Here is a 23,406-nt window from a genome sequence, read left to right as displayed (position 1 = left end):
CTACCAAAGCTCCGTGGCATAAGTGGGGGATTCGAATCTGGATTTCCCCAATCCTAGTCCAACACTTTAACCACTACACCATGCTGACTCTGTCATCTTAAGCGAAGTTACAGCCTTCTATGTCCGATGATGTCATGGGCTTAAAAGAATGCAACTCTATTTAGGATTGCATTGTAATTCAGATAATGACTAATGGTTAGGGTAGCCATCTCAGGTTTAGGAAATACCTGGAGAGTTTGGAGGTGGAGCCTTAGGAGGGTGGTGTTTGTTGAGGGGAGGGACTTCAATGGGGCATAATGCCATAGAGTTCACCTTCCAAAGTGGCCATTTTCTCCAGATAAACTGATCTCTGTTGCCTGGAGATCCAGTTGTAATAGTGGGAGATCTCCACCCACCACCTGTTGGCAACCCTACTAATGGTGGTTCCTCATTACTTCTGAATGAAGTCATAGGTCACACAGGAATAAAGAAATTTCGTAAGTGATTCCTCTGAATGATTTTGATCATGTTCTGCCTATTTAGATATTATTTAGATAGGAATAGATAACTGTTCTCCTTCCTCCCACCATTCTCCCATTTCTCCTTTTGTTTAGATGTATGAAGAAATTATGCAAGAGCTTGATGAAGCTGCCAAGGATGACTCCACTCTAACTGTTATAACAGGTATTTAGACTCTTGGGAGTTCTATGAGGAGGTTTGTTAACAGAAGCCAAATGCGTACTACGAATAGAAAGGCTGAACATCTGCCCAGTAGAATGAAAGATAATCTTTCGCAGCCTAAAATTTGTCTAGATTTTCCTGCAAAACTCGGACTTTGGTCATTAAAAAGGGGCATGTGTTTCCAGCTTTCATGGTTGTGGAGAAATGCTCGAAAATGTAAATGCTAAAAACCTGTGAACTATATTGGCTTCATGGTAGAACAGGGCTGGGCCTTCTAAGGCCTTTTCAGATGGTCAAGAGCACATAATCTTAGTACACATTCTGTGTTATCCTCTGATATGCGCAGCCACCATTTTGTGTAAATGGGACAAAGTGTATATCTTCTATGAGCATTCAACTTTGGTATGTGTGAACAGAACCCCAGATTTTTGAGGGAACATATTTGTGCATAACATAGCTGAATGTGCATGGAAAATGCACACATTGCTCCATTCATACAGAATAGCAACCATGCATATCAAGAGGATCATGTGTAACATGCAATCTTGTTATATGTGGATAGAGCCCCAAAATCAAATGTCTGAAAAGGGGTTCTAGTCTTTCCTTAAAACTCCTGTACCAACGGAATCAGGTATGAGATATGGTTCTTAAGAAGAACCATACATTGGTTCTTAAGAAGAAAAGGGACTGTGTGCTACTCATGGGGAAGTGTGAGGACATATTGGCTACAAGTCTTCCATCAGTCATTTATTAAGATTATTCATTAACTATAACAAAAGCTACAGAAATAAAAGAGAGAATTATAAAAGACAAAGAAGAAGAGTTGATTTTATATGCCGATTTTCTCTACCTTTTACTGAGAATCAAACCAGCTTACAATCTTCTTTCCTTCCTCTCCCCACAACAGACACCTTGTGAGGTAGGTGAGGCTGAGAAAGCTCTAAGGCTGTTTATGCATGGGAGGTTTTCCTTGGATTTGCCACTCTCTAGATGCACATTTTCCCCATCCGAATTCTCAAAACTCTGCATGGGGGCTTACTATTGAGTTTTGAGAATTAGGATGGGGAAAATGTGTAACTAGATTGCAGCAAATCCAATGCAAAAAAAGCCATGCATAAATGGCCTAAGAGAACTGTGACTAGCCCAAGGTCACCCAGCTGGCTTCATGTGGAAGAGTGGGGAGGGGAATCAAACTCCAGATTAGAGTCCACCACTCTTAACCACCACACCACGCTGGCTCTCTAATAAGATCAGGTTGTAACTCCAAAATTAGCTTAATGATTATGCATTAGCAAATGTGTCTTGGTGCAGCAGTTATAGCTGAACAAGATCAGAATGAAAAACAAGGACCCAACAGTGGAGTGGCCATGGCTCAGTGGTAGAGCATCTACTTTGCACCTCTGTCCAAGATCCTGAAGAGCCACTAAGAGTAGACAACAGTGACCTTGACAGACCCATGGTCAGCCTCAATTTAGTGCAGTTTCTTGTGCTGTCTTGTGTTTCCTTAACACATACCAGTGTTTTAGACGTCCATAAAGAAAAGTGGACACCAGAAATATGCATAACATAAAAACTAACTGCAATATCATCTGTTCCCATACCCCTAGAACTCTATCCAGATTTATTGTATTATAGTTCTCACTGTGGTAAATCAATATGCTGAACTTAAATATCCTTGTTGGATTCTTGTTAAGGTGAGTTTTCTGTTGTTGTTTTTGTAGGATGTGGCGATTACTTCAGTAGTGGAAACGATCTCAAGAATTTTGCTGAAAATTTAGATGAGATCATGCAAAATGGTGAAAAGTTGCTGGTGTAAGAAGGAATTTTTAAATACATTCTCAGTATTAAATGCTTGATTTACAGACAGACACAACCCAGATGGCAATTACAGCTCATAGCACTGATGTAAACAATCTACTGAGCTCCTTCAAGTATCACACATTGGTGGTAGAAAGTGGTGTCAAGTTGTAGCCAACTTATGGCGACCCCATAGGATTTTCAAGGCAAGAGATGAAGAGAGGTGGTTTGCCACTGTCTGCCTCTGCTTAGCAAGTGTGGACCTCTTTGGTGGTCTCCCATTCAAGTACTAACCATGGTGGACACTGCTTAGCTTCCAAGATCTGATGAAAGGCTAGCCTGGACTATTCAGGTCAGGCAACACACAATACCACACAATATTTTTAAAATTCTCTCAGGATCCAAAAGCTGCTTGCCCTGACGGGCTGCTCCACTTTAATCCTAGGAATAGTAATATTAAGCCTTTTGGCTGATGAAGCTACTTTTGTAGTGAAAACGCTGGAATACGTCCGGAGCCGCGTTACCATCTGTATCTCCATTGCCTGAAGACACATTGATATTGAAATTGACTATAATATGACTCTATGTCTTATATGAACCTTTTTGCACTCATTATCAGCAACTCCAGCTGATTTTTTTCTTGACATTGTTATTTCCTTGCTTTGTAACCCTTGCTGCTTAGCTTTATTTGGATATTAATTTCTTTGTAATATAGTTACAGCCTCGGCTGTTTTGCTGCCTGCTATCCATTGCCTATTGCCTCATTCAATTTTGCCTACTACTGTTTTATTTGCATCATTACTATTTACAGTAGAGTGAGTTATTGGCATAACCTCCAGATGGTGGCAGGAGAGCTCCTGCTATTACAACTGATCTCCAGCCGACAGAGATCAGTTCACCTGGAGAAAATGGCCGCTTTGGCAATTGGACTCTATGGCATTGAAGTCCCTCTCCTCCCCAAATCCTGCCCTTCTAAGGCTCTGCTCCAAAAATCTCCAGGTATTTCCCAACCTGGAGCTGGCAACCCTGAAGTAGTCAATCACTGTACTTCTGTGGCTAAGTTTTTAGATTTTGTGATTCACTAAAAACCACAATACCTTATATAACCAGCCACTGTAAGTGATGATACAACATATTTTGAATTGAAAAACAATTCCTTTTTATTGTAAATACTTCCGAAAATAGTAAAATGAAAAGATACATGCACAATATAATACAAGTTACAACCAATGAATATAGATCTAAATATTGAATACAGTTACAAATCAGTTATCAACCCAGTAACCTTACCCATCCATAATCATGCTGGGGAGAATTCTCAAGACAGACAGCACGCAAGCATGCCTGGTAGAGAATTTCCCATATAGACTGTTAGCAACAAGTCTGGGGGAGAATATCCCAATTTCTCTCAATTTTCAAGCCCTTTTTATACAGTTTTGGAGGCTCTTGGTCCGGGAACCAATGAGATTTTGTTATGGAAATATTGTAATTTTTCCAGACTTCAAAAGGACTTGTGATGCATGAAATTAGATTAAAAGTCTGTTCTCAAGCATCTTCTTTAACCTTGATGCCATAAATTGATGGATGGCACCAGGAAATTGCATATTAACAACACCTTTCTCAAAACATTTCCAATTTTCACACATATGTCTGCTCATTGTCTAGCTAATAAAGTTATATATAATTGCAAATTGATTATACTTCTAAGCAAAAAATATCTAAGAAATTCATCTAGGCAGATGAAAAGGCAGAAAAGCCAAATGCAAAAGGTGTTTTGTCATTTTTTTACTGTGTTCCGCTATTATCTAGTTTGGCTCACAGCCTAGCTATCAGCTGTTCACTGAGCTAACTTCTCTTTGCAGTTTCACTTCTCACCGATGCTTAGTTACGTAGTCAAAACATGAATGAGAACTGAGAATAAATGAATTAAAAGCCGTAATATGTCGATATCTAAAACTAAAATATTGAAACCTACAACAACCCTAGTCCACGCCCAGCACAATTTCCTGGGAACGTGCTGGCTGCGTCTCTGGCTTGGTCCTACAACGGCTCAATCATTCTCCTCCTGTACTTGCTGACGTGCAGCCAAACGCACCCTGCGTCTTCAAGCTTGCGGATTTGCTCTCAGCCACTTCCTGTGCACTTCCGGGGTGCCAGGGATCCTGGGGGACTGGGGTCCTGAGGCTGATCCACTGCATTAAGGCCCCTGAAAAGTACCTAGTGCTAAGCCCAACCCAAAGCATATAAAGCAAATGACCCTGTGTGAAAAAGAGGAAAAAATAAGCTATATTGGAAGAATACACAGAGAACATTAACGCATACACTAGCAGAAGGATAAAACTGCTGTACTGACCAACTAGGTTGGCAACACTCTACTCACCACCTATACTCATTTTGAAACTTCCTTGTATTAAAACAACCTGAACCAGAATAGGCTTTAGAGTTCTACTGTGACATATAATGATAAATGGATCTTTCTTTTTTCCTTCTATTTTTAGGAAATTTATCTGTCGTTTTGTTGACTTTCCTAAACCACTGGTAGCCATGGTAAATGGCCCTGCCATTGGTATTGCAGCTACTCTTCTTGGACTGTGTGATGTTGTGTATGCTACGGACAAGGTAAGTCTTGGTGTTCAAATCAGTGGATAGGCTGTTGCAGGGTTTTTAATGAATGCAGAACACAGAGTAGAATCTTCAGCAATAAGTGATGGTGCTGCAGGAGGGAGGCCTCGGGCAGTGATCCTTTCTGTGCAATTTAAATGAGACAGACAACAGTCCTTGCTTGTTGATTCGTTCTAGTGCTTCAGATGTTTCATATAATGAGCAAATGAGCCAAAGTAGGCAAGCGTCGATACCATAGCTGCTAAGTTTCTGCCATAGTCTATTTCTTGGGACCAAGTCAAAGGCCATCTTTAAATCCATAAAGGCAACATAGAGTGATCCATTAGAGGGCATTGTATATTTTTAATAAGATGGGATAGTATAAAGCAATGGCCCGATGTAGAATAACATGACCGAAAGCCCCTTTTTTGGGTACCAGTATGGATTTGTTTTGCCATCCAACTAGATAACATTTAACAGATAGGATGCATACACCACCCACTACAGAAAGACTAATTGGGTGATCATTCCCCTGTTGAGACTTGTCGGCTTTCTTGTAGGTCGGAAGTATAATTGCCTGTTTCCAATTCTCAGGAATTAAGCCTGACTCATTTATTCTCGTAAAGGCCTCCACTGGTACAGGGGCCCACCATTTGATCTTATTGCAGAAAAGATCTGGAGGTAAAAAGGCAGGACCAGAAGCCTTTTCTAATTTCAATTTATTGATCAGATTTCAATTTATTGATCAGATTTTCTATCTCTAGTGCAGTAACTTTGGGCCAAGATGGTAAATTTTGGACAAGAAATTGAGATAGAACGGTTATTGGGTGTGATTGTGTAAAAAGCTCAGAAAAAAATTGAAGCCACTTTTGAGAAGAAATAGAGCTCCCCCATTGAGTGTTTATGACTGACTTTAGAGATCAGGAAGAGCCCCGTGGCGCAGAGTGGTAAGCTGCAGTACTGCAGTCCAAGCTCTGCTCACATCCTGAGTTCGATCCCGACGGAAGTTGGTTTCAGGTAGTTGGCTCAACGTTGACTCAGCCTTCCATCCTTCCGAGGTCAGTAAAATGAGTACCCAGCTTGCTGGGGGTAAAGGGAAGATGACTGGGGAAGGCACTGGCAAACCACCCCATAAACAAAGTCTGCCTAGTAAACGTCGGGATGTGACATCAACCCATGGGTCAGGAATGACCCGGTGCTTGCACAGGGAACCTTTACCTTTTTTAGAGATTAGGAACCAAAATTGTTTTGTGTCTTTTTTCCTAGAAGCGTTAATAAGAAGGTCCCACTCTTTTTGAATATACCATGTTTTAAAAGTTTTATGAAGTTTCTATATTGTCTTTTAAACTGGAGTAATAATCTCAAGTTCTCATACTTTCCCGGGGACCTAAAATTCCTGCCATGTTGAGGAAGTTGCATATATTATTTTAGCCAATTTACTAAACTGATCCCCACACCCATAAGCCTCCAAGCATTTCAAAGGAAAGTTATACTCAACTGAACTGAAAGCCTTTTCTTCATCTGAAAATAAGAATGCAGCTTTGAGATTTCCTTTGTTGTTGCTAAACCCCGAGGATGAAACCTGATTGATCCTCATTGATATATCTTGGTATAACACCAAGTATAAGGAGGTGATTGTTTTGGTAATCACAGTTTAATAGACTAATGGGCTTATACGAGCTTACTAATGTTGGATCCTTCCCTGGTTTTAACATTACTATCATTTTAGATTCAGCCCAAGATATTGGCAATAAAAGTGTTGCAAAAATTTCATTTATAGCTGCTAATAAAGGGTTTGCTACCACTTCTATAAAACATTGATAAAACATGGGTGTGAATCCATCAAACCCAAGGGTTTTATTCTTTGAGATTTTTTTTACAACTTCCTTAATCTCACTTATGTTTATGGGCTGGCTTAAGATGGTTTTATCTTCCTCTGACTTTTTAGGTATCTCTTTTCTTTGATTTTGTTCTTACATGAGCACTACCATATCTCCCTGTCTATCTCCAGCCACCAGTGCTCCTCCTAAATAGTACATTTCATACCCAAACACAGTGTTTCATTAGACAAAACCCTACACATTCTGAACAGACCTAATAAACTAGCAACATAACCCCTCAACCCAAAACAGCAGCAAAAACATAGTGTAGCTAGTCATTGTATCCTGATCTCCCACATCAACAATCTGCCTACCACCCACTGCTTAGACATCCCCTCAATCAGGCTGAAGTTCCACACTAAAGGGACATGCTAGAGGGACTATTTCCGCTGATACTGTCCTCCAGAGCTGCCTTGTTGATGGCACCAAGTAAAAAAAGGGTAGCCTGGCTCAGAAAACGCTGGTCTAAAACGCATGGTCAGTTAGCCCCGTTCCAGCCCCCGTTCCCTCCCAGTTTCACCCAGGATCAAATCTTCGCAAACGGACGGGACCTTATTTACTCTTCTTTCAGCCCTGTATCAAAGCGAAATCAACCCGCCTTTTCCCATTCCTCTTCTGGGAGAAACAGAAATAGGGGAAACACAGATGATTGGCATCACTCATAGCCAATCACGAGGCAGTTTGTGAAGAGGCAGGAATTTAAATGCTTCCTGCCTGCTGCTACTTGGGAGCTTTTTCTGAGAAAAAGAAAGTCTTTTTTAAAACGAGGCTTGGATTCCCCCCCCCCTTCTTTCAGGTAGCTGTGTTTTTTGTTTTTTTAGTTCTTAAAATGCTTTTAAAATTACAAGCAGGGGGTGGGGGGAAGCCTCCATTAATCAATTTGAAAGGACCAATCACCAGGAGCTGGGGGGGGGGGCGGAGGGCTTACTCAGCAGGAACCAGCATTTTCTGTTTACATGGATCCATTTGCACATAGTTTAGTCCCTGCTCATTCCAGGTAATGTGGATTCATTTGATCCTGGGTGGAATGGGGATAGAACTGGGCTGGAACTGTGCTAAGTGACTATGCGTTTTAGACCGCTGACTCCTAGCTAATCAGGAGGACAGCAGATGATGCTATTTCTGATGGTGGGGCAGGTCCTTCTCTTCGGCTGCTCTTTCCTCCCCAACCTAGCAGGCAAATCATCAAGACAGACGTCAACACTCAGGAAGGAATCACAATGTCAAAACTCCCAGACTATAGTAGAAAAGGAAAAAGGGCATCCTCAGAATTTGCAGGGCTTGCTGTTTGCTTGGAAAGTTTAGGAATGAATGGTGTAATATGTAATCAGGTGACTAGCATTCCCTTAGATGGCTCTATGCATGGATTAAACAAATTAATTAAGAATTTCAACACCAGTCAGCTATAGTATTTAAATCGTGTCTTTGTGTTCAGAGGTAATATATCTCTGAGAACATGGCTGCTCTCTGAAACTCTGAGAACCAAATTGTGTAGTAACTAGTACAGGAAGCCTGTCCATGCTTTGCTTATGACCTTTCATAGGTGTCTGTCAGGCCACTGTAGGAAAGAGCATGCTGGCCTAGATGAACCATGTTCTTCAAGAGAATTCTTAAAGCCTTAATTGTGCACATTCCCATCCAATCTAGGATATGTTTTAAAACTTATTTTTGTCTCTTTACTTGTTACTGCATGCAGCCTAATGAAGTGCAACATCTTGCAGCTAGTGATGGTCTCCCAGTCATGGACAAGGAGTTTAACTTAACTTGGATACAGCGGTTATGTGATATGCTTGCAAGAAACTTAATAGATTGGCAATCAGAGAAAAATATTTTCTGCTTGGCACAAGAAAGTTTCAGTAATGATTTGAAACTGCCCAAAGGAAATTTGTTTTCAGCCAAGAAATGTTTGTCAGATACACCACACCACAGTCCCATGGTCCCCTTTAGAAACAGCTTTACAAGAGTTGATAGAAATCAATGAGGCACATTTCAACTGTGTCTGCTGGAAATGTGCCAACCTGAGAGCTACAGTAGCCCCATGCAAGGATCAGATGACCTACTTGCTCTTTTCAGCTTGTATTAGTAACTGAAGGGTAATTTTTAGAAAATGAATATGGTGGGAGGAGGCTAGCAATAACATGCACTGCTTATAGTGCTGGCATTCATTTTTATAACATGATATATAATCACCTACAATTGAACAACTTGGAATTGCTCACAGATGCTAAAGGGAAACGTGTTATTGGAACCATGGGCCTGGCATCCATAATAGTTGTTATATCACAAATCAGACTTTCCGTTCTGTATATCTAAAGCTGCATCCACAAATCATTGGCTATTGCATTACTGTTGTGCTAAAGCAATAATTCGTAAATGAATTTCCCAGTATGGACAAGACAATCCAGTTGTGAATGACTGCTATTGTGAACCAATAATGCAATATCCAGTAATGGGTGGGTATATTGTTCCACATCATGGCCCAACCATATACCTTGGCTTCTTAGCTAATATTTGGAAAAGGGAAAAAAACCTGTTGTGCTGGGCATGGAATCCTTCCATAGATATAATAATTAATCTCAGATGTTCCACTTTTGAGCAAGGTGATTGAACAGGTGGTGACTGGACAACTCCAAGCTTTTCTGGATGAAGCAAATTGTTTAGATCCCTTCCAGCCTGGGTTTAGGCTTGGTTATGGGACAGAAACAATCTTGATTGCCCTAGTGGATGACTTGTGCTGGGAGATGGACAGAGGAAACGTGACTGTTGTTTCTCCTGGATCTTTCAGTGGCTTTCTCCTGAACCTTTCAGCTGAGGTCATCCAGAGACTTGGGCTGGGCTGTCGCCAATATGCGGATGACGCTCCACTCTATTTCATGCTTCCGGCTGATCCCAGAGAGGCTGTAGAAATCCTGAACCGGTGTCTGGAGGCAGTTTTGGAGTGGATGTGGGCTAATAAACTGAAGCTTAATCCTGACAAGACGAAAGTGTTACTTGTGGGTGGAAGGTCTAACCTGGGATTTAACATGTCACCTGTTCTGGATGGCATTGCACTCCCCTTGAAGGAACAGGTCTGTAGTCTGGGGGTACCCTTGAACCCAGACTTACTGCTGGATAAGCTGTGGCCTTTTACCAACTTCAGCTGATTAGCCAGCTTGTCTTCCCTGGGCAGAAAAGACCTGGCCACTGTGATGAATGGCCTGGTTACATCTAGGTTAGATTACTGTAATGTGCTCTATGTGGGGCTGCCCTTGAGAAGTGTTTGGAAATTTCAATTGGTGAAGAATGCTGCAGCCAGGATGTTGACTGAAGAGGGACCATATCATTCCAGTCTTGGCCCATATACATTGGGCAATTGAATGGAGGATGGATGGGGCACCCCCTTTGGGGGTCCATAAATTTGGACCCCCTGACACAATCTTTACCAAATTTGGTGTTTTGTCTAAGGAGATTCACCAGCAGCTATACTGCAAATTTGGTATTTCTAACTTAAAAAACAAGGCCTTCCCCAGAACCCCAGAAAGATTTCTCATAAGCTATAATGGAGCTGAATTTTTTCATATTCCTGAAAAAAACCCAGCAAACAAACCTTATACCAGTATGGGAATTTTGGGAATCCCAAAAATGTTTAGTTCCAGTATAGCTGATTCCAAATTGTTTTTGAATCTTATTTGCACACCTATAGTTATTTACTCTATTTTGCTGCTCCAATGGAGAACCCAGACCCAATTATTTTAAAGCAGTAACATAAAGTTTGGCTGTCAGACAGAGGTTTCTCTCAGCCCCACTATTCAAGATCCTTTCTAACTAGAGCTTTTCCACACTGCATTTTTGGTCCAACTTGGCTTCTTAACTGTGTCATCCCCCCTTTACTCACAGTATTGTTTGCTAGTTGTTAGCACAAGTTCCTTTGTTTGTTTTTTGTTTGTTTCCCCCCCTGTTTTTTCAGACCAGCATGGGGGGGAAAATCGAAGAAAAACTGGGAGAGCAAGATCGGCAAATGATAAAGGGGAGGCAAAAACCAATACAGTTGAGAAGCCAAGCTGCTGCAAAAACCCCATGGAGGAACACCTCTATAGTCGTCAAGGACTGAGCACAGGATCTTTCTGTATTCTTCTATTTAGCTATACCCCCTTATATATAATTCGGTCCAATGTAGATGAGGTAGGATTTTGGGGGTGGTAAATAGAAGTGACTGGAAACACTATACAGCAGCATTCCCACTATCTCTTGGTACCAGCTGATTGTCCTTTGGCTTCATTCCAGGGCACATAGCAGAAATAAAAGGGAGAATCTTTGCAGATGTTTAATGGATCATAGCCCAATCCTATGCTTACTTATTAGAAATAAATCAATGAGTTCAATGGTACTTACTTGCAAGTAACAAGTGGACGCACAATTTCAGTCTTTTTTTAATCTAATGATAATATCTCTGTTTTCAGTCCCATATATATGTAAATTTCATTGCAGGCAACAATTCAAACTCCTTTTAGCCAGCTGGGATTGAGTCCAGAAGGTTGCTCATCTTATACCTTCCCCAAGATAATGGGACCAGCAAAGGTAAGTAGGTTAAAACAAAGGTTACAAAACACATAGAGCTCTGCCTAAATTATGTGCCTTTGTTGTCACAGGAAGAGAGAGACAGAACTAGTACAGCATAGTGAGTATTGAACTAGGATCTGTGAGACCCAAGTTTGAATCCCTGCTCTGCCATGAAGCCTGCTGGTTACCCTGGGCCAGTCATTCTTTCAGCCTAATCTATATCACAGGGTTGTTATGAGGATGAAACAGAGCAGAAGAAAGCAGCTTTGGGTCCCCACTGGGATAAAAGAGGGATATAAATATCTAAATAACTAAATATTACCAACTTGACCTGGCATTGTATACCACCCCCCAAGAAAAAAAAAATGAAATGCAAGCCATAGTTAAGCAGGAATGTTTTGCATCTGTTCTCTAACAAAAGGGGTCTATATTGTATGCACTTTTTACAATGCAATCCCTTAACAAAATGTAGTTACAGCAGGAATTTCGTCTACATATGAGCTTGGTTCATGCATGCAAATAAAAGGTAAAGGTCCCCTGTGCAAAGTACCGGGTCATTCCTGACCCATGGGGTGACGTTTACTAGGCAGACTTTGTTTGCGGGGTGGTTTGCCAGTGCCTTCCCCAGTCATCTTCCCTTTACCCCCAGCAAGCTGGGTACTCATTTGACCGACCTCGGAAGGATGGAAGGCTGAGTCAACCTTGAGCGGCTACCTGAAACCAACTTCCGTTGGGATCGAACTCAGGTCGTGAACAGAGCTTGGGCTGCAGTACTGCAGCTTACCACTCTGCGCCACGGGGCTCCTAGTACTTGTATGACAGAACTCTAAATCCCAGTCATCTCACTTTCCTGTAATTTAAATATTTGTCTTTAAATGGTAGGAAAAAACTGCTCTATTTTGTACAGCAGATTTTAGTGGGGTTTTTTTTAATGTCTTGTACATTTTGCAGTAACAGCATGGAGTAGGGAATTCTGTGTTAAAAACATCTAATTATATGTGTGAAAAGTAATTGAAAGACTTGTCTCAGCTTGGCAATGCAAAATATTTGAACTCTGTCCCCAAAAGTATGTTTTCGCTTTCATCATCTTGATTATTCTTTTTCAAGCCTGCCAGATTGAATTTTCTGAGGTTCATACAACAATCCCTGCAGCTTGTGACTTGGAAAGATCAAATTCATGATACTGATACTCATGAGCTCCTTTACGTACGCATGTTCTGACAAGCGGAAGAAAATTGATACATGGCCCAGACTTATTGTAGAAAGTTTTTCTTTATCCATGCGGTAAGCAACAGGGATTGTTGGAAGCAGAAGACTGCCTGCTGGATCAGCCAAGATCAGCATCTAGCTTTTCTGACTCCAGCTGTGGCTAATCAAATGTCCCAGGATGCTCACAAATAGCCATTAAGCTATAGTGGTTAGAATAGGTGTTAGATCCAACCAGGTTTTCTGCTGGCTAACAAGGAAAGAGGGGTTCCCTTTGATCACTGAAACAAGCTACACTGAGAATCATAGGACTTGCATGTACAACAAGCCATGTGGGCCTTCTGCTGTAGTAGGGACAAAAATTGGGGGAGTCGTTTATGCATGGGAGTTTTACCTGAGGTTCGTTGCTCGCTGGACCCATATTTCCTGTTGGGAGTCTATGCACCAACAGTCTCCAAGCTCAAATCAGGAAGGATTTGAATCCCCACCCTTTGAAATGCTGCTTCGTAATGGGCTGTAGTGAGCGAAAAGTTCCCTCTCCCCCCCCAAACCAATTGCCGCATAAAAAAGCATTTTAAGGACATAAAACAAAAAACGGAGCAATCTGAAAAGAACGGAGGGTAGAAATCCAAGCCTTGGTTTTAAATAGTCTTTCTTCTGCTCAGAAAAAGCTCAGAGGAAGCAGGAAGTATTTGATTCCCCGCCTCTGGACATGCTGCTTTGTAATTTGCTGACAACGAAACTAAGCTTGCGTGTCCCGCACTTTGCCTTATCCACAGAGATTTCACCCAGGCTGAGCTCTGGAAAGGGAAGAATTGGGTTAGAGGAATGGGAAGGTCCAGGATTTGTGAGGGCTAGCAGCGAAGTCATCCCTGATGGAGGGAAAACTCATGCATAACTCAAAGGAACAACTGAGACAGACGGGGTGAACATGAGTAAAAGTACCCATGCATAAATGACCTGAGTGCAAAAGCTGCCTGGATCCAGTCGTAGGAGTGAGGAGACCCTGATTCATTAGATCACTGTTTGACGCTGGGCCAATCATATGTTCTCAGTCTAACCTACTTCATAGATCTACTTCATAGAATTGTTGTGAGGATAAAATAGAAAAGAGCTATATACTTGAGCTCTGTGGAGGAAGGGCACGGGATGGAAATGTAACAGATAGAAATGGGGGCATAATGGAGATATCCTATGCCCAGCACCTGTTAGTATTCAGAGGTATACGGCCTCTGGCGATTGGTAATGTAGCATTCCCATGGGTGTTGCAAAGCCTTTCCTCCATTCACTTGTCTACAGCTTTTAAAAAGCCATCAAACTTAATGTCAAGCATCACATTGTGGCTGTGAATTTTATACGATAAGTATGCCTTGTGTGAAGAAGTGCTTTCTTTTATTTATCCTGAAATTAATGCCAGTCAATTTCATTGCATGGTTTCAAGAATTTGGAGAGAATCACTTCTCTCTAGTCCCCATTCACAAACATCTATAACATTTCCCCCCATAAACAAAAGAGTTCAAGTGCTAAAGCACTTGTTTAGATGATACTCCACCCTTCCCTCAGTCACTTGAGTTGCTCTTTTGTATATCATCTGCTTCTCTATGTTTTTTTTAAACTGGGGGAATCAGAACCATACTTAGTCAATTAGGAATGAGAGTGAATATATGTCAGACCAGCCAGATTCTTAAAAAAAAAAAAAACCAGCTAAAAATTTCTAGCAATAAGCACCCTCATATTCTTATTAATAAGTCTCCTCAAGGGGAAGAACAACCGATTGATTTAGAAAATCTCTGTCTCTGTCCAGTCTTTCTTTAGTGGCCCTTTCAAATCAGAACAACCCTATGGAGTCACAATCAAGCAACCTCCCCATGCCGAGGGTTCCTTGCTCTAATGAGATAGAATGTGAGTGCGAAACTCCCTCTTGGTCTCTGGCCTTGAAGCTCCCAGGTCCATGATCTCACTTGCACCTGTGTCCAACTCCATCTCATCCCTTAACTCTCTCTGTGTCAGGTTTGTGTCTCAGTTTCGCTTTTCCACCAACCTGCTTTCAAGGATTGTTTGCATTCTTGTACTGTTTGAAGTAGACAGTACTCTGTGAGAACGGAGACAGCTCTAGACTGTTTTGAAATAGTAATCCCTGGAGCCTGTCCTGGGCTGCTGAATGCTGAATGCTTTTTTCTATGCTTTTATATAGTCAAGTGTATCCCTTTGCCCTCCATTGCTGTCTTAGTTCCTGCGTGCTCTGCTTACCTATGCTTCCAGTAAACCATCTTCCTTGGACCAGTGTGTCTCTTGCTGTGGTTATTGGTTCGAGCTTGGGCAAGGGCTGACATTAAGACATTAAGTTGGGAACGCCGACTGACGACCCCGACCTCGTATGGGACGTTATAGCTGAACTATTTCGAACTAACACGGAAGTTAGTCGCTTAAATGGACTTGTTCAGACTCAATGGCGTTCTCTAGTCGCAACGGTCCCCTGGATGTCTGACGCTGCCAACACCTGCCAAGACCTCCAGACCCTCGACCGGTTGGTGGATGATGCTCGGTTGGCGGCTGAGGATTTACAACTCCTGACTGGATTGTTGGATGAACTTATTGCCCGTGAAACGCAATCAGCTTTGAACGCAGTCCCAATCCGTCCTACTGACATGGCGACCCCGATCGCACCACCCCCCGAGCTCTGCCAAGCTGAAGCTAAAGCGGTGGCCGAGCGGGTTACTGCCCTCTTCCATGGACACACTGTGGCTACTATTTCTGTGGCCGAACTCACGAAACATCTTGCCCCCAATTTCGGTGCAGATGCAGCGGCCTTAGCAGTACAGATCCAACCCATGTTGGACCTGCAGGATCAACGCGCTGAACTTCTATACACGTTGGAACAGGAAGCTCTTCCACTCGTTACCGCGGCGTTGACCGCCTGACTGGCCACTGACCAGGATTTGGCAGAGCGCAAGAAAGCGGAGGAGCAAGCGCGAGTGGCGGCTGAAGCCGCAGCAAAGACTCGGGCGGAGCAGGAGGAGAGGGAACGCTTGGCCCGTGAACGGGCACGCGTCCCCGACAGCCCAAAGACTACGAATTACCTTCGTTCTTCCCGTCTTTCATCCCGTCTCGTAGCGTTCAACGAACCCGCAGATTGGTGGGGACTTTGCCCGAGAGATCGGATAATTCCGATGAGGAGGACTTATATACAGAAGAATCTCGTTGGGCCACTGGTTTGCGGTCAAGCCAGTCCCGCCGAACTAGCGGTGCTGGCAACGAGATGTTTTTACTACGTAGCCAAAATATGGATCTCATAGAGCAGGTCGCACGCTTGCAAGATCAACTGGCCTTAGTACTCAGGGACAATGACCAGTTACAACGGGCTCAAACTGTGCCCGTTACCCCCGCTCCCATGCCACAACAGCCAGCTGCCCCGGTGGTTCCTCCTGGCGGAGGTGGTCCCGCTGGTGGACCCGTCGCACCGGGCGGAGGACCAGTAGCTCCTGGCCCTGTAGCACCCGGAGGAGTGCCTGTTGCACCTGCTTACCGGGAATTCCAGCTCCTGGATACCCGCCTATGCCCCCAATGCCATGGAGACCGCCAAAATTGAGAGTTACTTACGACGGCTCGGTTGAGACCTTACCCCGTTTTTTGCATCATGGGGATAGTTATATGAGGGAACAACGGCACTTCTTCCCAACCGAAGATAGCCGCGTCCGCTTCGTTGCCTCGCTATTAACGGAGAAAGCGGCTGACTGGATGATTCTACAGTTTGATACACGGTCCCGCTCCATCCATTCCCTCGACAATTTTATGTTCGCCTTGCGATGGCGGTTTGAAGATCCCTTCATGGGAGAGAGAGCCAAAGCGGAACTTTTACAACTCAGGCAAGGCTCCTCTCCAGTTCGGGAGTTTGCAGATGAATTCCAGAGACTTGCAAGTAAGCTAGTGGACTGGCCAGAGGCTACCCTTATCCACTACTTTCGCGAGGCATTGCACCTAGACATTTTAAACTGGTCTTATATGCGAGGCGACCCAGATACCCTTGAGGACTGGATTTTGCTGGCTGAGGAAGTAGAAAGCCGGCGACGGTTTGCTTCCCTAGTCCGAAATAGAGCTAAGGAGAAAGGCGGACAAAAACTGCCTAACAAACCTTCAACTCCTAACCCGCAGAGACCAACCCGACTCCCTCAGGATCGCGAGTCCCGTTTTCAGAGAGGGGCTTGTCTCGTTTGCGGGGGACTGGGGCACTTTGCAGCGGCTTGCCCTCAACGCCCAGAGACCACTCGCCCAAGTTTGCCACCTCGAGCTCGAGGTCGGCCTCAATGCAGAGGCACCGCGGCTGCCCGCAGCGCAGGGCCAGGACGACCCACACCCTCTGCACTTCACGTCGAAGAATCGTCTAACCTCCCTGCACCAATTGACCCTGTAGGGTCCCGGATTACAAATGCCCCAGTGGGAGACAACTCTCCTTCTTCCGACGAGGATAATCAATGGACTTTCCCAGCCCTTAATCTGGAAACCCCTCTCGACCTGTCAAAAAACGGGCACGGTCTGTGGTGAGTGGAGCGTCCCCACAGAATCTCCTGCAAAACCCAAGGCTCCTGTCAAGGTGAGTGAAGTGGAAAACACTGTTTATGTGGACGTAGTGCTACAAAACTACAAAAAGGGCCCCCAAATACGTGTCAAAGCACTCATAGACTCTGGCTGCGGACGCACTCTAATCAATGAGGCCACGTTCGCAGCCCTAAACGTCAAATCCGAAGAACTACCGGCCCCCGTCCAATTCACCCAAATGGATGGCAGCCAGTTTAGAGGGGGGCCAGTCGACCGTCGCACACGGGGAGTAGCGATGGGTATCGGTTCCCATTGGGAGCAAATAGACTTTACCATAGCTCCCATCCGATATGGTTTTGGGGATTAATCGGCTCAAGGGTCATAGCCCTTACATAGATTGGGACGCTGACACAATCATGTTCGCCAGCCCAAAATGTGAGCAACACCGACGTGAACTTGCGGTTGTACCTCCAACCGCACCTGCCTTAACTTCTGAGGCAGTAGTGCCAACACCTTTACTCGAGATATATCAAGACTTTGCAGATGTTTTTGACATGAAAGAATGCGATGCCTTACGCCCCCCCCCCATCATGCCATGGACTGTGCAATTGAAGTGGTGAAAAACTGTACCCTGTCCAAAAGCAAGATTTACCCTATGAGCGTCTCCGAACGCGCAGTGTTACAAGACTTTTTAGATAAAAATCTTGCTTGGGGATTCATTCGGCCATCATCCGCCCCTAATTCAGCCCCCGATTTCTTTGTCTGTAAGAAAGAAGGAGATTTGCGTTTGTGTATAGACTTCCGTAAACTCAATGCAGTTACCCAAACTAACGCCTATCCTATCCCATTGATTTCAGACATTTTAGGACAACTACAGGAGGGGCGTATTTTCACCAAATTGGACTTGGTTGAGGCTTATTACCGGGTTCGGATTCGTGACGGGGATGAACCCCTTACAGCCTTTTCTAGCTGCTTCGGCATGTATGAATTTCTTGTGATGCCTTTCGGATTGAAAGGGGCCCCGGGGGTCTTCATGCAACTCATTAATGAGATCCTCCATGACTTATTATATCGTGGCGTGGTAGTTTATCTTGATGACATCCTTATTTATTCTAAATCCACGGAAGAACATGTCGCTCTAGTCAGAGAAGTGTTGCAACGTCTCCATGATCATCAACTCTATGCTAAATTGTCTAAATGCGAGTTCCACCAAGAACAACTAACGTTTTGGGGGTACATCATTTCACATCGGGGCCTCAGCATGGACCCTGCTAAAGTGCAAGCGGTTCTTGACTGGACACCTCCCTCCACCCATAAACAAGTGCAGCAGTTTCTGGGCTTTGCCAATTTCTACCGTGGCTTCATTCCCAACTTTGCTCAGGTGGCATTACCCATCACCGACCTCCTTAAAACTAAAGGTAAAGGAGGCTCAGCTACGTTACCCACCTGGGGGTGGAGCAGGGTTTGTCTAGCGCTTATCACCCCCAAACGGATGGCCAGACTGAACGTGTTAATGCTGTCCTGGAGTGTTATTTATGCTGTTATGTCAATTACCATCAGGACAATTGGGCTGAATTGTTGCCTTTTGCAGAATATGCTTACAATAATGCTGTGCATCAGTCCACTGGTTTTAGTCCATTCTATGTAGTGTACGGTCAAGATTTCGGTCCCATTGCTCATGTGGATATGACGGGGGTGGAGGGCAGTGTCGAGGTGGATGCCTGGACTCAAGCCATCCGCAACACCTGGCCCTGGCTAGTAAAGAATCTAGACAGGGCCAAACGCAAATACAAGGCTCAAGCAGATAAACACTGTTCTCCCAGTCAAGACTTTCAAGTGGGCGACTTAGTGTATCTTTCCACCAAGAATCTGCGGTCCACCCAACCTTGCCGTAAACTCAGTGCCAAGTACGTGGGGCCATATCCCGTCGCCCGGATAATTAACCCCGTCACTGTAGAACTGGCTTTTCCGAAAACCCTGAGGCGTATTTACCCTGTTTTCCATGTTAGTCTCCTCAAACCTCATGTCGCCTCCTCAGATTGGCACCCGGAACCGCCCCCTGAGCAGCCTGTGATGGTGGGGGGGGGAGGAACATTTCGAAGTGTCTAAGATTCTTGACTCTCATATATGTCATGGGTCTCTACAGTATCTGGTTCGTTGGAAACACTTCCCCCCTGCCTATGATGAATGGGTGAAGGCACGAGATGTCTCCGCTCCGGACTTAGTGCACGCCTTCCACACCGCCTACCCTGATAAGCCATCCCCCTTGCCGACTGGGAGGGGGCCCTAAGGGGAGCAGAATGTCAGGCCTGTGTCTCAGTTTCGCTTTTCCACCAACCTACTTTCAAGGATTGTTTGCATTCTTGGACTGTTTGAAGTAGACAGTACTCTGTGAGAACGGAGACAGCTCTAGACTGTTTTGAAATAGTAATCTCTTGAGCCTGTCCTGGGCTGCTGAATGCTTTTTTCTATGCTTTTATATAGTCAAGTGTATCCCTTTGCCCTCCATTGCTGTCTTAGTTCCTGTGTGCTCTGCTTACCTATGCTTCCAGTAAACAATCTTCCTTGGACCAGTGTGTCTCTTGCTGTGGTTATTGGTTCGAGCTTGGGCAAGGGCTGACACTCTGGAAACTGCAAGTCAGCATGGCATTAACTTCCCAGAGCGGAGCCTTCAGTAACTTGACTGAACCAAAAGCCTGAACCAAAGTCTGAACGGCCAAGGAACGGCTAAGCAAGGCCTGTTGCCTGATGTCATCTTCTCTTGGGCACAGAACAATAATGTGGGACAGTTGGTTGTGTGGCAAAATTTCCATCATTTTTTAAAGCTATCAGAGCGTTGTTTCTCCTCTGTAACATTAATAAACTTATGGATATGAAAACATGACAAAGTACACAAATCAAGGTCATACAGATATTATTGCTGCAAGGTGAAAGTCGGGTTGTGTAAATTCAGCAAAAGCAAAATTCTTCCCAGTCTCGTTGCCATCCATTATTGGTAGCTCATGCAATGTCTAAATATTTGGTCCTATTAGTTATTATGATATTAGTAACTAAAATATTATTTGCTTTTTTTGGAGCTTTTGATTAATTATCTAAATGCTTTTAGCACAACTGTAAGCAAGGTTAAGTCACATAAACAAAGAAAAATGTATTAAACCCTTTAACACCTCCACATCCAACAATGCTCCCCTTCCAGAAAGCGAGCCAGGACAATTCTAAGGGCCAAAAAAGACATAGCATTGGGGCTTGTATGTCAGGAGCTCCCAAACATGTTTTCAAGAGAAAAGCAGTTGTGTCCGGTCCCAGTTCAGACTGGGACCATTTCTGGGGGAAAGTCTTAACCCTCTCTCCCCCAGTGCAGCCATCCAAATTCAAATTGGTACCTGTTATTTTTAAAAAATCTTAGGAGCTGCCTACAGGAAACTCCCAGCATCTTGTCCATAAGACTGCAGCACTGTCTAGAACACCCAGTGTGGCGCCTATGGACTCCACGGTGCCCACCAAAGTGTTTCTTGGCACCAGGATACTTCTTGAGTTTTGGGGATAAACTCCAAAGTGTCTTCAACAGGAAAAAAAAACCTGGGAAATTTAGGTGACTCCTTAGTAGTTGACAGATGAGCAGAGTGCTGAACGGCTTATCCTGAGCAGGTGCATCACGGCTTTCCACTCTTGGCTTGTCCACAAACACAGACAATCTCACATCTCTGGCCTTAGTAACTTCTCCCTTAGGCTCTGTAGGGAGCAAACCCTTCCCTTTTTTGGAAACTGAAACCAAACAGCATCTCTTCTTCAAATAAGAGTTGGTCTCCCCACCCCCACCCCCCAAAAAACCTGTCTCAAAATTTCAAAAACAATCCTGCTGGTTGAACAACACCGAGGACCTTCTGTTCTGGAAAGAACAGTGTGACAGGCATTAAGATGAAAGGAGTGTAACGTCAGTACATTTCTGTAGCATGCCTATGCAGATGAGATTAGAGGCCATCACTTCAGGGCTACCAACTTTTGTCTCAACCCTGGTGGGTTCTGACAACTGTACTGACACGTATTTAATGGCAATGAACACTTTACAGGGGTAAGTCATCAGGGAAGTATCATCCAAGAAGGAGTGGGAAATAATAAATGAGTTCCAAAGGATGAATTTTTATCTTTTATTTTATTTTTGCATTTTCCAGTTAAATTGCAGGAATGCTCTGGTTTTTTGCTTCAAGATTTACGATTCCCACTGATGTCCTTTCAGCTCTCACAGGCCTGTTCCTGGCTGACCTTTCTTTCCTTTTTCCTTCCTCTTCCCCTTACAGAAAAAAAGCAACTGTTTCTTAGGTCAGATGTATGGGGGGCTTTTGGGAGATGTCATCCCTCAGAGATACCATTCCAGATGCTCAGTCGGCATATGGGGGTGGGGGGAAGGTGATGGAGAAGGAGAAGAAGCAAAGGGAGTGGGGCATTGAGGGGAGGCAGGATGGAAGCTGGAAAGATGTGACTTGACAGAATGAAGGTGATGTATAGTGACACTATAAGTACATGGGAAATGACCAATTTTAGCAGTCACTAAATACAAACTTTTGGCGATGGGAAAGGAATGAGCAGAGAATGAGAGGTGCATAGTTAGGAGCAGTAGAATCGGGGTGGGCTGGATTCCACATATTAATTCCAAAGAATATGCTGGATTTTAGGCTTCAGATCTCTAGTAACGTTTACTGCTCCTATGAAGCGTCCTAGTGAGATACCACAGAAGCAGCAGTTGCACTTACCCTCTGGCCTTCAAAGTGATTAGACCACTTTAGTTGTTAGAAGTATTTACACCACTTTTGGAGAGCATATGGGGGTAATTTCACGTACACATACCTTTATTGGCATAATTATATGGGGGTAATATGTAGGGTTGCCAGGTGCCCGCTGGTGGAGGGGATTGCCCCCTCTGCCCGCTGACCACCTGAGGGTCGGTGGGCAATCGTGCAAGCATGTGTGCATACTGCACACGGCACTTCCGGTTTAGAACCGGAAGTTCCGCCTCGCGAGGGGCCTTTACCTCTTAGTTTGAGTGGTAAATGGCTGCTTTACCACTCAAACTTAAGAGGTAAAGGCCCTTTGCAAGGTGGCACTTCCGGTTCTAAAATTACCTGTAGTAATTGCAGATGGGAAGCAATCATATCACACTAGCAGCTTGCTAAGGTATATTTTACACATCGTTAATTTTCTTTTAGGAGCCTCATGGCGCAGAGTGGTAAGCTGCAGTACTGCAGTCCAAGCTTCTGCTCATCGACCTGAGTTCGATCCCAACAGAAGTTGGTTTCAGGTAGCCGGCTCAAGGTTGACTCAGCCTTCCATCCTTCTGAGGTTGGTCAAATGAGTACCCAGCTTTCTGGGGGTAAAGGGAAGATGACTGGGGAAGGCACTGGCAAACCACCCCCTAAACAAAGTCTGCCTAGGAAACGTCGGGATGTGACGTCACCCCATGGTGCTTGCACAGAGGACCTTTACTTAATTTTCTTTTATTAAAATTGTTTTAGTCTGGTAAACATCCCGTCTCTTCAAAACCATGTCATGAAACTAGACCTAGATCTTCAAGAGGTTTTCACATTGGCCAAGCTTCTGGGTCCTGTCTTTCTCAGTTATATCAGACAAGACATTAAGAGGTTTCTTTCGTAAAGCTAAATTGAAACCATGTGCAGCCCCAGTTTGGATAGATGCAACACACTGAGATGAAAGTAGGTTTAATCCTTCCATCCCTGCTCAGTTTTACCTACCAAAACTGCCCTCTCCATGTGTTGTTAACTTTGGAAGGAAAAAAGATGGGAATTAATGGGCCTTCCCTCACTTCCCCTGAGCAACTCTGGCTGGCTATTCTGTCCATACTTCCTTTTCGATGATACCACTTGTACATTTTTCAAGAGTCAACACTTCTTTTTCATTTGTGCCATACCATCATTAGTAAATTTGTGGCTGACACAAAGGATTGGGGATGTCTCTTAATAGGGTTGCCAACCTCCAGTTACTAGCTGGAGACCTCCTGCTATTACAACTGATCTCCAGACAATAGAGATCAGTTCCCCTGGAGAAAATGGCCACTTTGGCACTTGACTCTATGGCATTGAAGTCCCTCCCCTCCCCAAACCTCGCCCTCCTCAGGCTCCAGCCCCAAAACCTCCCACTGGTGGCGAAGAGGGACCTGGCAACCCTATTAATT

At 44.1% G+C, this 23,406-nt stretch overlaps 1 protein-coding gene across 1 annotated transcript in view; it reads left to right on the top strand.

The window, feature by feature from the left end:
* Nucleotides 1-23,406, top strand: part of LOC130482149 (enoyl-CoA delta isomerase 2-like) — a 37,604-nt gene that overhangs the window by 10,250 nt on the left and 3,948 nt on the right. The window contains exons 4-7 of the mRNA XM_056854964.1: nt 594-663; nt 2,382-2,472; nt 4,956-5,076; nt 11,406-11,495. Coding sequence (XP_056710942.1) covers nt 594-663; nt 2,382-2,472; nt 4,956-5,076; nt 11,406-11,495 — 372 coding nt within the window. The remainder of the gene's footprint in view (nt 1-593; nt 664-2,381; nt 2,473-4,955; nt 5,077-11,405; nt 11,496-23,406) is intronic.

This window comes from Euleptes europaea, chromosome 8 (genome assembly GCF_029931775.1).
Source record: "Euleptes europaea isolate rEulEur1 chromosome 8, rEulEur1.hap1, whole genome shotgun sequence".
Classification (NCBI taxonomy): Eukaryota; Metazoa; Chordata; class Lepidosauria; order Squamata; family Sphaerodactylidae; genus Euleptes; species Euleptes europaea.
The sequence above is the reverse complement of the archived record's forward strand: the minus strand, read 5'-3'. Positions and strand labels throughout refer to the sequence as shown.